Source organism: Denticeps clupeoides, chromosome 12, assembly GCF_900700375.1.
Source record: "Denticeps clupeoides chromosome 12, fDenClu1.1, whole genome shotgun sequence".
In the NCBI taxonomy this organism is placed as follows: Eukaryota; Metazoa; Chordata; class Actinopteri; order Clupeiformes; family Denticipitidae; genus Denticeps; species Denticeps clupeoides.
In genome coordinates, this window is record NC_041718.1 from 7,197,453 (window position 1) to 7,209,976 (window position 12,524).

Here is a 12,524-nt window from a genome sequence, read left to right on the forward strand (position 1 = left end):
GTGAAAGCATCAGCCAACTGAGCGTAAGGTAGTGTTGTAATGGCTCGAATGAATAAACCAATTCCGGATGTACAGTATGCTTCTTGTTAACATAATTTACTAAATATTGAATTCATATTTCAAGATAAACCTGATAGTGCTTTTTTGATCCTTAACATACCAGCCACCATGTACAGTATAAAGTGTACGGATCCCACACAACAATCCTGAAAAAGGATATTCATCTATAGATATCATGACAACGGTTGAGGTATCATTCCTTTTATTTTTTCCAAGCACAACAATTCAGTGAAATTGGATTGTTCTGTAATACACAGAAGTGTAATAAAATATATAAAATATCCTTCTGTACAAAAGGCACTTTCAGAGGTTCAACTGAGAGAACAGCCCAAAATGCATTTAGAAGTTAAAAACATTTGTAGACTTGGACCCACAATACAGTCACAGACTTGTGAGAAAGCAGCCATTCTGGACTCAGGTATACAGAAAACCACTAATGAGTTCCATTTAATTAAGCCACCTAGGAACCATTATACCTATTACATTATTGACTGATTAAAGCCAATGCATTTGATCTCCAGTTGACCAGAGTTTGTAGCAGAGAGCAGTATTAAGATAAAAACAGCAGCGCACTTCATCTGTTTGGGGAATATGGATCCTTATCCATAAAGGATTGTGAAAGACTTGACATACAGTTGAGTGACTTTTTGAACTATTGAAGCATTTTTGGTCAATTTTCAAAGGACTGAAGAAACTTGCCCTGTGGACCCCAATTCCGAAACCAAAAAAAAAAAAAAAAAAAAAAAACACATAAGCACACAAATACTGGAAGTCTTATTTGGCAGCAAGACACACTGGATCTTTCATTCAGGCACACGCTTAAATAACAGACCTTTCCATTTAAAACTATTTAATGTCTTTAGACTTTAAAAAGACTTCAGCACCATGCATGCTTGTTTATTACACATTTTAACAAGCATCTCATGTTATCAAAGTGTTCCTTTGCATTTCATGGCCATGAAAGAGCTGACATGTGACTCGCTAATCAGTACTGAGTCATTTGTGCTTACAGGAATGAGCACACACAGCATGAGCTTCATTACTGAAAACATCTACTACCAGCAAAAATGCCAACAGCTTCGCAAACCGTACAGTGGAAACGGCCACCGAGATCCAGGTCCCATCAGGAGACGCTGGGCGCGGTGCGGGGACTCAGCCCACCGCAAGGCAAAATTAAGAGTCACCAAATCCACCTAGAGTGCATGTCTTTGAACAGCAGAAGGAAACCCAGAGCAGAACTTTGAGAACTTCATACACAGAAATATGGAGCCGGGATTCAATCTCATGACCTTGGATGTGTGAGGTCACAATGCTAACTGCCGCACTACCATGAGTAAATAACAATTACAATATCCTTTAAAACAGTGCTTTCAGCTGGCCTGACTTTGGTACCCATCAACCCTTAAGTTGTGACCCAAAAACCCAACATACCGAAAGATAAACCAATGTGACCGGCAACTGCCAATGCTAGAGAGGGAAATACTCCCTTTTACGCTCAATTAGTCGCATTGGAATTTCAGTATTATTGCTAAAAATTCAGTATCGAATCTGTCTAATACAGTCAGTGTCGTACCTGTGTTCCGCCACACTCATATGACTCTGAAAGTGAAGTGCAGCACAGGGTGACACAACGAAATGTGTCCTCTGTATTTAACCCTTGGTGAGCAGCCATGGAAGGTGCCCGGGGAGGCCACTAGGCCACCACTACTGCCATATTAACATAAGTTTGTGGGTCTTGTTCTATATTATGAAATGGCGGTTGTCAACTCTCGTTACACGGCATGAACGCCACCTTCTGTTACGGATTTTGAACAGACCGCACTTTCTTCCTAACAATTTATTGACAGATAAAGGCCCGCAGCCACTGAGAACGGGTTCACAACCCACTTTCAACCAAACTTCACCCCTGGCTGTGTTTAATTGAATGTTAAAGCATGGAAAATGTCCACCCAGCTTGATTGAGCTGTTCAGTATCTTACTCAAACGTGAAATTGCTGCCGGCTGCTGGTTAAAGAACAAAAATGCTTCTTCTAGAGCCTGAATTATTTATTCCCTGTCTGTTTTCAGAATAATTCTATAATAAGCACTAATCACTTTCATGTTTCAATTTTCTGTGGGATGTCCTGCGGGGTGAGTACCTTTGTTCACACACAGTGTGGTTGAATTAATCTTATACAAGTCAAATTATATATACAAGATCATGATTTCATGCAAATTCTACAAAGCTGAGTGAATGTACTGTAATTAAAACGCACAATTTTGCCCTGTAAAGGGCCCACGCTTCAATACCACTTCCCTTCACACTTATTACTTGTAGTACGCAGTGTTCCACACCGGATCACTAGAACCGCACACCAATAAAACCATTCTATTCTTCATACAGCATGTGATTTGGAATAAACCATCTACGTTCTCTAATTCCCTCACTGGCCTAAAAGTGCTTCATAGTCTATGTACCAAATGAGGTTTCCATTTTTGGGGTGAATCTTTGTGATGGGCAACCTTTCAAGGGTGTCTTTGATTCGGCTCAACTGGGTGACAAGCTCATGCTTGCTCTTGCCCATGACCAGGACTCCCACCCTGCGCGCCCGGTTGATGGCACTGAAGGTGAGGCTCATCCGCTGGTGGGGCTTAACTGGGCTCTCGGTGAGCGCCACCAGCCTCTCCCCATCAACCTCCAGCTTGCTGCCGGGGAACAGCGAAGCAGTGTGGCCATCGAACCCCACGCCCAGCAGGACGTAGTGGAAGCTGGAGCTGTTGACGAGCAGACCGATCTCCCTTTCGTAGAGCAGGGCGCCCGAGTCCTCCTCAACACAGAGCCGCTGGTTGATGAGAACGGGCATGGGGTGGATGTTGAAGTAAGGCAGGCGAACGTACTGGAGTAAATGTTCGTGCAAGGTGTAAAAGTTGGAGCCGGCCTCAGAGGGCGGCACGCAACGTTCGTCTGCAAGCCACAGGTGGGTGTTCCACCAAGGGAAGGAATAATGATGTTGTGCCAGACGTTTGAAAAGCACAATGGGGCTTGATCCTCCGGACAGTGCCAGGTGGAAAGGAACACCCTCCCTTACCGCCTCCTCAGCAGCTTCCTGAAGGTCAGAGGCCAGACGCTCAACCAGTTCATTCGGCCAGGCTGAGACCATTTCAGCCCCACGGTACTTCCCTTGCATCACCTGGAAGTTCTCAGACTGGTCCTGGGGAATCATGGTGACCACAGCTTCGCTGGAGAACGTCGCCTCGTGGCCCTGGAACTGGAAATTCAGCAGGTTGCCGTTGGCAGGGCCACCGGGGTACGGCCGGGGGAACGTTTGCGCCAAGCTATCAAGGAGAGGGCTCCAAAAACTCCAAGAGGCCAGGAGGTTCTCCGAACTGATGAAGCGGTCCTTTCTTCCGCGAAACACGTGGGCGATCAGCTCGGCATAGGCCTCTCGCTGCACTGCTGGGGTCTGGACGTGGAAGTCTGTGAGCGGCCTCCCAAAGAGGGACACGTCACCGCTCTCGGTGACCTCCTTCCAGCCATCCTTCAGCAGCGACGGCTTGAACAGATTCTTGCTCACGAGCACGGCTGGGTACCGCAAATGTCCGTGTCCAAAGTAAAACACAATCTCTTTCGGATTACACTCAACACTGCTGTGGTCCTGGACACAAAAGACATTGTTCTTAAACAGGACGCGTGCATAGCCAACCCGTTCATCCAGCATTTTACCTGAGCTAAGGATTATGGGTATTCCATCATACCGTGCTGTGTCAATATAGATGACAACACCTACAATTGCAGGGAACAGAACAGAATTAGAATGTCGGCACGTGTGCATCTAATTAAAAAGAAATCAGCTGAATGGGTCAAACTCAGACCTGCAAATGTAGGGGTGAAACTATAGTGGTCCTTGGTTTTGTTCAGTTCCTGCTGAACCTCGGCATTGTAGGACTGGTACTGGCCAACCACCGCACAGCTCCGGTCCAGCTGAGGGAGGGCGCCGAAGATTTGCAGCTTCTTCTGAAGAACCTCTTTGCCGTCCGTGAGGTTGGCGGGTATGTCCATCGTCAACAGGGTCATCACTTCGGTCAAGTGATTCTGTAGCACATCCCTGATGACTCCATACTGGTCATAAAACTGGAGGCGGCCTTAGAAAGCAATTACAGATACGACTTTTGAAATGACTGGAAACCACCAACAGAACAAGAACAAAAAAGAAAAAAAAAAGCAGCACACGGGCCCGAAACAATAAGAGGAGTGCGGGCCACGTCGAATACCTTTGGCGTCCAGGGTTTCCTTCAGCACAATCTCAATTCTGGCAATATGGTGTTTGTTCCAGACAGGATCCAGGAACTTCCTGTTCTCCTTCCTAAATGGTAATATCTGGGAAACGACCTTTAATGGGAGAGAGGGGAAAAATCAATAGTGAATTGTATATATTCCATGTAGCTTCCTCTACATCAGTCCGTCCAGGATTGCACGATACTATGATTAATGTAAATTCAGCGAGTTTCACCGATCGCAGCAGACAGTGGTTGGTCTACCCACCGTCATTCTGCCACACCCATGCAAAGGTTAATTTTTCAGCAAAATGTTTGCCAAAGTAAATAAATTATGGTTATTCCGTCTAACGTCATGTGACTAAGTCCTGCATTATTCATACGCGTACTGTGTGCATTTACATTTACGGCATTTATCAGACGCCCTTATCCAGAGCGACATACAATCAGTAGTTACAGGGGACAGTCCCCCTGGAGCAATTTAGGGTTAAGTGTCTTGCTCAGGGACACAATGGTAGTAAGTGGGATTTGAACCCGGGTCTTCTGGTACCACCATGCATACACTGGTTGGGCGCCTTATGAAACGGGCTGCGGCATCACCTGCTTTCCCAGGTAGTGGTCAATCCTGTACATCTCCTCTTCTCTCAGAGAGCCCGAGAGCTGCGTGGTCAGGAGCTGGGCGCTGGCCAGATCGTGGCCGAAAGGCTTCTCCAGCACCACCCTCAGCCAGGCCCCCGCAGGAGGCCTGGCGGTGCTGTTCACTCGGTCGGCGATGTCGGCGTAAGCGAAGGCCGGCACGGAGAGGTAGAAGAGCCGCCCGGCCTCCGCCATGCCCTCCTGCTTCAGCTGGGTGGCGATGTGCTGGGCCAGGCCCTGGTAGTCCTCGGCGCTCTTCAGCTGGCGATACTGGGCCAGCCGGAGGAACTGCTCCTTCACCAAGGCGCAGCGCTCTGCCGTCAGCTCCACCGGGCACGTCAGGCCTTTCAGAATGTCGAAGAGCACCGGCCTGCCCTTCTCTGCCGGAGAAAGCCCCCCGGCGTAGAAGGAGAACGTGTGGCCTTTACTCACATGGTTGGCGTACAGCTGGAAAAAGCCTTGCCACAAGTACTTCCTGGCAAGGTCCCCAGTGCCGCCAACTACCACCACCGACACGTGGCCCTTGCGCTTGGTTTCATCTCCATCTTGGGCGTGGCAGATGGAGGTCAGCAGCAGCAGTCCCCAGGTAGCTTTCCACATAGTCTGGTCCTTTATGCAACACCTAACAGAACGGTGTTAATGCCTTAACTCAGCTCAGTTCTTATACACATAAAAAAAAAATCTACAGAAACTGAAATTAGCACTTTGTTCACAGTGGAATATCACGTTATTCCACAAAAAGAGATACTTTATACCATTTTCACGAATACAATATTTAAAAACAATGGAATTTACGTAACATATACAGTACAGGCCAAACGTTTGGACACACCTCCTCATTCGATATGTTTTCTTTATTTTCATGACCATTTACATTGGTAGATTCTCACTGAAGGCTGTTACGTCCCGTGATCATGTGATGTGTGGTCTTGTTCTGTCTTGTTTGTGTTTTTCCTTTTTGTAGGAGGAGCCTGTAATTTACAGAACTCCTCCCAGACCTGACGCGGATTTGCGCTCCCGTCGGAGTGAGGCCGTTAAAGACGGTGTGCTGCGACGAAGAAAGGAGGAGGGAGAGAAGGAGAAAAAGGAGGAGAGAGGGAAGGAAAGAGAGAATGGGAGAGTACGCCAGACAGATGCCCTGTTCCCATTAGTCTACACGGTGCTTTTCGTGGCCTGACTGTGTGTCAAGGCGTGACTTGTATTGTTTTGTTTAAAAATCACTTTGTTCAAACGGTTGTGACTTTTCCCTCCCTCTTTCTAAATTGTTCACGTTCCTGACCTAGACCAGGACGTAACAAGGCATCAGAACTATGAATGAACACATGTGTAGTTATGTACTTAACAAAAAGTGGAGACCTGGCCTCCACAGTCACCGGACCTGAACCCAATCGAGAGTACAGGTCCGGTGACTGTGGAGGCCAGGTCTCCACTTTTTGTTAAGTACATAACTCCACATGTGTTCATTCATAGTTCTGATGCCTTTAGTGAGAATCCAAACTTTTGGCCTGGATTGTATACAACCCCACCCTCTGCAGCGTGAGGAGCAGCTGGGCTTGGCCCGGAAAATCCACTCGGTACGGTCGGTGCCAGACACTACTGAAGTTCAATGCAGGGTCAGCAGAAAATATTGTTCATATTTTGTTAATTAATATTATAATTAATAATAATGTGTTAATATGACCATAATCAAGCCATGTGTGATGAAGACAGATGAAATAAATTTGAATCAGTTGCACTGATCGACTCCTCATTTCCAGTACGGCTGCAGGGGCGAGATAAAGTCGCAGTATTTACTCTGGACAGTTCAGAGTTACGCAGGACGGCCCAGCAGTTCTCCAAGATAAACAGTCAGATAACCTGATAAGCCGCGTGCTCATCACTGTTGCAAAAGAAAAGTCTCTTCTTGCTTAATACAAGCCTGAGGCCGCATTTGTGTTCAGTCACGCTGTAATAAAACTGTCAAAATAACGTCTGAATAAAGTTTTTACAATTATACAATTATACGGCCTCTCCTCTAATGGGATGGATTCAGCGGGATAAAAATTATTTTTAAAAAATCCAATACAGCCATGAGCTCTCACCTGTTGAATGTCTGCTGAATATAATAATAATAATAATAATAATAATGTTGTCATTGTCGTTACAGACCACCGGCCACGTGTATTTGGAAAGTTTGGTAAGAAGCCCCCCCTGCAGTAAAATGTGGAACTTGCGGGGCGGGCAGCGCAGCGGACACGGTGTCGCCGCCGCACCTCCGCCCCGGTCACCGCGAACCGCCACCTGTCACCGCGCCGGAGCCCGGCTTCGGCCGGAGAGGCTCTTACCTGCGCCGTCCGGTCCGCGCAGTAACGCCGCTCCGGTCGCGCAGCTCCGACGGGCGCTTCCTACACGCGGACCACGTGACCCGCACATCCGGATGGCGGTTCACTTTTAATCTGAGAAGAGGGGAAAAAATTAACATTCAACAATCATAATTATAAATCACAACGAATGGGGATCCTGTATTTATTCACATTTATAATTCTTATTAATAATTTAGACATAAAACTTATTTATAATGTTTCTTGCTTATTTGTCTGCACTGTAGCTTTATTAATCTCTAAAATCAGTTGGTTTAATTTAAACGAGCTTTTACTAAATCGGACGAATATCATTAAATGGACTCATTGCACACTCGTGGATTTCGACATCGAGTTATCTTTTATTCCAGTCTTGTTTCGGTCAGCGTATCAGAAGTTGCACACGTTAAATTCTCCTTTTTTCAGGATTGTGTAATTGTGTGTTTTGCGCAACAGAGGGCGCCTGACACTGCATTTCATGCAACGTCACACGGATCTGCACAGAACAAAACAATACACGCATTTAAATGGGATTGATCTGTAATTATTATTTTTTTTAAACCTTTAAAGGTTTTCATAACCTGATAAGTTTTGCTGTTTTCCTCCTCGCTGCTTCCTGCTGTTTGATTTCCTTTATTTCTCGTATTGCTGTTATTTATTCTGAATTCTGAGGCGCTTTATAGTCACCAGGATGATCAGCTCTGCTCTGAATCCGTCCCACCGTCATTTTGGTTTGAGGCTGTTCCATGACCTCCAGTAGAAATGTCCCCTTCATATGTTCGCACAGCTATCGGTGACAGTCCTCGAAGCTGCAGTAGGTTTTATTTGTGTGGTCTGCTTGGTTGAATATATTCAATGAAATTTTTCAAAATGCTAATTTGATTCATTCCCACAGTCCCCTGTACCATGGAAGCTTCTAACATGATTCAGATCTGAGGTTCCAGTCAAACATGAAAACCTACAAGCTCCAACCTCCTGGTGAATAATACATTTTCCATGTTCTGAGACTTGTTTGACTTTTTTTAATTAAAACTCATTGTAAAAAAAGAACTAAAATGTATGTGTGTATGTATCAACAGCTTTAACTTATATGAAATGACACTTGAACCCTGTTTCAAAAGAGCGTGTCTTTGCTTCAAATAAGGTCTTTAGGGTTGGCGCCAACAGGACACAAATGTTTTTTTAGCGCTTTTGTCCAGAAACAGAGGTTGGAACGCCTGTCCTTTGCTTGGGACTGTTTGACAGCACAGCAAATGCCTTACGCTATTGTAAACACCAACCTCTCAGCAACCCTCTATTAGAGTGCAGCGACCCTGAGTCCCATAGACTCAGACACGATTCTTCAGATGGAAGCCGTAATAAACACAAACATGTAATAAAAGCATTTTCTCATCACGATAACAGTCAAGTCAGAAGCTAAATTCTAATATATACAGTACAGGCCAAAGGTTTGGACACACCTTCTCATTCAGTGTGTTTTCTTTATTTTCATGACCATTTACGTTGGTAGATTCTCACTGAAGGCATCAAAACTATAAATGAACACATGTGGAGTTATGTACTTAACAAAAAAGGTGAAATAACTGAAAACATGTTTTATATTCTAGTTTCTTTGCTCTGATTACTGCTTTGCACACTCTTGGCATTCTCTCAATGAGCTTCAAAAGGTCGTCACCTGAGATGGTTTTCCAACAGTCTTGAAGGAGTTCCCAGAGGTGTTTAGCACTGATCCGGTGACTGTGGAGGCCAGGTCTCCACTTTTTGTTAAGTACATAACTCCACACGTGTTCATTCATAGTTTTGATGCCTTCAGTGAGAATCTACCAACGTAAATGGTCATGAAAATAAAGAAAACAGAAAATGAGAAGGTGTGTCCAATTTTTTGGCCTATACTGTGTGTGTGTGTGTGTGTGTATATGATGTATACATACCAAATGCTTGACAACAACACAGTATTTTACACCATTTCAGTTAATGCATGTACAAATTAAACAAATCATAATTTTTTATTGCATCTTGATTGCAGCCATTCATGGCTCCATATGCACATCCTAAAGGGTGGCGGTGACTCCAATTCAGAAATTCCACAGTCACAGTGGAAAGAGTAAAGTCCCGCTGAATGTGGTAAAATTGTTGGCATCATCATAGACCCATGAGTCTTTCCACAGCTGGATGTAGACCTGGTCTCCCTGTTCCAGCAGCAGCATCACTCCGTTTGATCCGCTGTCAATTCCATCATGTTCAGATTTCCATTCCACAGTGGACACAATTTTCAGCGCGTTCTTAAACAGGGACATTGTAGAAGAATGGGCAGCAAAGACAACATTATGATAAATGAACATATAGACTCCCTTCTGTGGGGCTGTAAAAATACCTGTAAATAAATATGGGTTTGTTTCAGTAGAACTATTTTACGTAGTAAATCATGTGGTAAGTAACTCAGACGGCCGTGGTATGACTGTGGTAAATTGAGAACCTTGAGTACTGTGTTAGAAATGCAGCTGAGCTGGTTTGAATGGGAAGACTGTTACCTGTAGCTGAGTTGTAGGCATTACCAACATTGGTTATGACGTTTTTGTAGACCAGAGTAGTTGCTGTATTGAAAGGTCCATTCTGCCCACCTTCCAGCGAGGCTGAAAACGCCACCTTTGGTCGGTCTGCAAGTCACAGAATCACACGTCATTCATTTTAATTATTAATTAATCTTGCTCAAGATGTGTGGGTTAAACAAAATGTCCCTACTCAACCCCTGGTCACCACCTCGCCTCATTATAAACACATATACCAGTCTGAACTGTTAAACGTGTTGTTAATTGCACAAATTAATTGCTATCAAATATTTGTGTGATAATTTGACAGTGAAATACCACAAAAAAATGTAATCTGTAATAATGTAAATTTTAGAATAAGCAACAGGCCAAAATAAACCGGATACATAAGAAACACAGTGTAAAACAATAATAATGACATATTTCACATATGGGTCGATAGAATCACACATTAAATGGGAATTATGTGTACATACAGTATATGTGCGATATGTTGCATAATTTTACCTGTATGAAGGCGTTTAAGATCCTCTATCTGACTCACTCCCTCGAGGATCCTGGCCTCAGCGTTCTGCAGCTGCGTTCTGAGGAGCTTCACTTCATTTTCACTGGCGCTAACCTTTATCTCCAAGGCAGTTTGTTTTTCAGCCAGCGTTAAAAGTTTGGTTAGGAGCGCTCCTAAGCTCTGTTCATTTTCGCAGTTCTTCTGAGAGGTGCTGTCACTGCTGGTGCCGACCCTTGTGTGACAGCAGAACAACACGAGCAACAGGAGTGTCCTCATTGTTTTAAGACATTTCTGAACTCTTCACTCTTTCAACACAGCTTGGTTGTACATATGTATGAGGTCCAAAGGTGGACTTTATTGTTACTGTAAAATGCTGTTTGAAAGCTGGTGACAGTTAAATAAGTGTGTGAAGTAGACTTTCACCATACCTGTATAAACACATCATAAGTGGTTATACACATATATCATAAGTGGTTATACACACACACACACACACAATTTGTGTTCTGTCACTAAAACAAATTCCTCACATTTGGAAACATACATGGCAATAAAGCTGATTCCGATTTAGATTTTAAATGACTATGTCATTAGAATCTGTTGTTAGATTACATAATGCATTTTTTACTTTTAACAAGGACTTTTTAAAAGTTAATGAAGTTCACAAATCTTAAAAGGTATAATCAATGTTCAATGTGAAAAATGTTTTAGTAAAGAAGTTATTTGGAATAATTTATTAGTTTGGAGTCAAGCGAGCCAGAAGATGGCGCCAGCGCACATTGACCTCTGAATTGTGACCCCAATGCATCAAGGGATCTCCTGGCTGCTCTGAACTAACATACACATGCTGCTGGCCCAAGGCATTGATTAAAAAAATAAATATTAAAAATAACATTGAATAATACAAAGGTTCAAAATACAAAGGTTAAAAAAATTACATTTATCAGATGCCCCCATCCAGAGGTTAGCCAGGGTTAAGTGTTTTGCTCAGGGACACGATGGTAGTAAGTGGGGTTTGAACCTGTGATTTTTTGGCCTTCTGGGTCAAAGGCGAGTGTTTTACCCACTAGGCTACTACCCCCTCAATTTAATACTATTTTGGTTGTTGAATTGGTATTATTACTACTGGTTTAATCGATTCCTGCTGCTGGATCTGTCGGCTGCATGCAAACAATTCCACATATTGACCCATAATGCCTTGAGGTCGGCCCTCGATATATTCATCTGCAGCACTGTGGTTCAGCTGTCAGCATTTTCCAAAGTGTTATCTTATAATAATAATTTGATTGTTCTGTTATATTACACTTCACATTCTATGCCACAGTGGCTGAATGATGGCCTCCAATGGAATGGCTGTAATTACTTTTTCATTTAGTCTGGTCTGATAAATGGATCTTATACATATCTAAACAAAATATGCAAATTTTCTATGATCTTCTAAGGCACGTGTCCTGGACATGATGGAATGAGAATGCTCCAGAGAGTAAATGCTGAGAATGGTACTGTTGAAAAGATGCTATTTGTAGCATGTAAACTATACCAGCCACATTTTTATTTTATTAGGGTTCACAAGAGGTTCATCCAGACACTGCTGATGAACAAAACTAGAAAGACAGCAAGCAAAGCTGCTCACACTTATGATGAGATGTCTTAATACAAGCCAGAAACCAGGTGTTTGCCCAGATGTTGCAGCTTTAATTGGTTACAATTAATTTATCATGGCTAGTAATACAACATTAACTATCCAATGTCATGAGTTTCACGTTTGTCCTGTGTAATTTTTCCTGATCGTGTTCACCTGTGTCTGATGTATAAAGCTGCCCTGTTTGTGTCTGTTCACCATCGGGTCATTGTTACTTGTTACATGTTCACCTGTTACCGGATGTCTCCCCTTGTTGCTCACAACACAAGATTAAACCCGTTTCGTGACATTGTGCTAATGCATCCTTCTTCGTCGTCAAGTCTTGTCATCATCTCAGACCGCCTGCCTCGCCATGCCAAACGGCCGTGACGTAGAAAAACTGCTAATTATCATGTACAGTTTGGCCAGCGATGGAAAAGCATGGAGGAAAGGAAATTCACTGGCTAGCAGTTAGTATGCTATTATTATGCGGGTATAATTCGGTTGTGTGTAGTATTCTTTTTCTGACATTTTTTTTTGTGAACAGTCCGGATATCTGC

General features: G+C 43.6%; 2 protein-coding genes across 3 annotated transcripts; both read right to left on the reverse strand.

Annotated features, from left to right (window-relative positions):
* Positions 1-798: 798 nt before the first annotated feature.
* Positions 799-7,363, reverse strand: h6pd (hexose-6-phosphate dehydrogenase (glucose 1-dehydrogenase)). Its single transcript, XM_028999434.1, has 5 exons — positions 7,275-7,363; positions 4,915-5,572; positions 4,312-4,429; positions 3,913-4,182; positions 799-3,823 (listed from the first exon to the last, which is right to left on the reverse strand). Exons 2-5 carry the CDS (start codon positions 5,548-5,550, stop codon positions 2,484-2,486), a joined length of 2,364 nt encoding a protein of 787 aa, XP_028855267.1. The 5' UTR covers positions 5,551-5,572; positions 7,275-7,363; the 3' UTR covers positions 799-2,483.
* Positions 7,364-9,276: 1,913 nt separating this feature from the next.
* LOC114801201 (complement C1q-like protein 4) lies at positions 9,277-10,712 on the reverse strand. 2 transcript variants are annotated; one of them, XM_028999222.1, is made up of 3 exons: positions 10,346-10,712; positions 9,821-9,946; positions 9,277-9,663 (listed from the first exon to the last, which is right to left on the reverse strand). In XM_028999222.1, the coding sequence occupies exons 1-3, from the start codon at positions 10,617-10,619 to the stop codon at positions 9,380-9,382; spliced, it is 684 nt and encodes a 227-aa protein (XP_028855055.1). In that variant the 5' UTR covers positions 10,620-10,712; the 3' UTR covers positions 9,277-9,379. The 2 variants fall into 2 exon arrangements, with proteins under 2 accessions (XP_028855055.1, XP_028855056.1); XM_028999223.1 differs by having other exon boundaries at positions 9,428-9,571.
* Between the last annotated feature and the right edge of the window lie 1,812 nt (positions 10,713-12,524).

Bases quoted from the DNA above. Each gene is read 5' to 3' on its own strand.
- h6pd (XM_028999434.1), bottom strand. From the start codon at position 5,550: ATGTGGAAAGCTACCTGGGGACTGCTGCTGCTGACCTCCATCTGCCAC. The intron at 4,430-4,914 runs GTGATGCCGCAG...CTCCCATTAAAG, and splicing joins ACCACTACCTGGGAAAGCAG to GTCGTTTCCCAGATATTACC. The intron at 4,183-4,311 runs GTATTCGACGTG...TTGCTTTCTAAG, and splicing joins GGAAACCCTGGACGCCAAAG to GCCGCCTCCAGTTTTATGAC.
- LOC114801201 (XM_028999222.1), bottom strand. From the start codon at position 10,619: ATGAGGACACTCCTGTTGCTCGTGTTGTTCTGCTGTCACACAAGGGTC. The intron at 9,947-10,345 runs GTAAAATTATGC...TGTGACTTGCAG, and splicing joins TCTTAAACGCCTTCATACAG to ACCGACCAAAGGTGGCGTTT. The intron at 9,664-9,820 runs GTAACAGTCTTC...ATTTATTTACAG, and splicing joins TGCCTACAACTCAGCTACAG to GTATTTTTACAGCCCCACAG.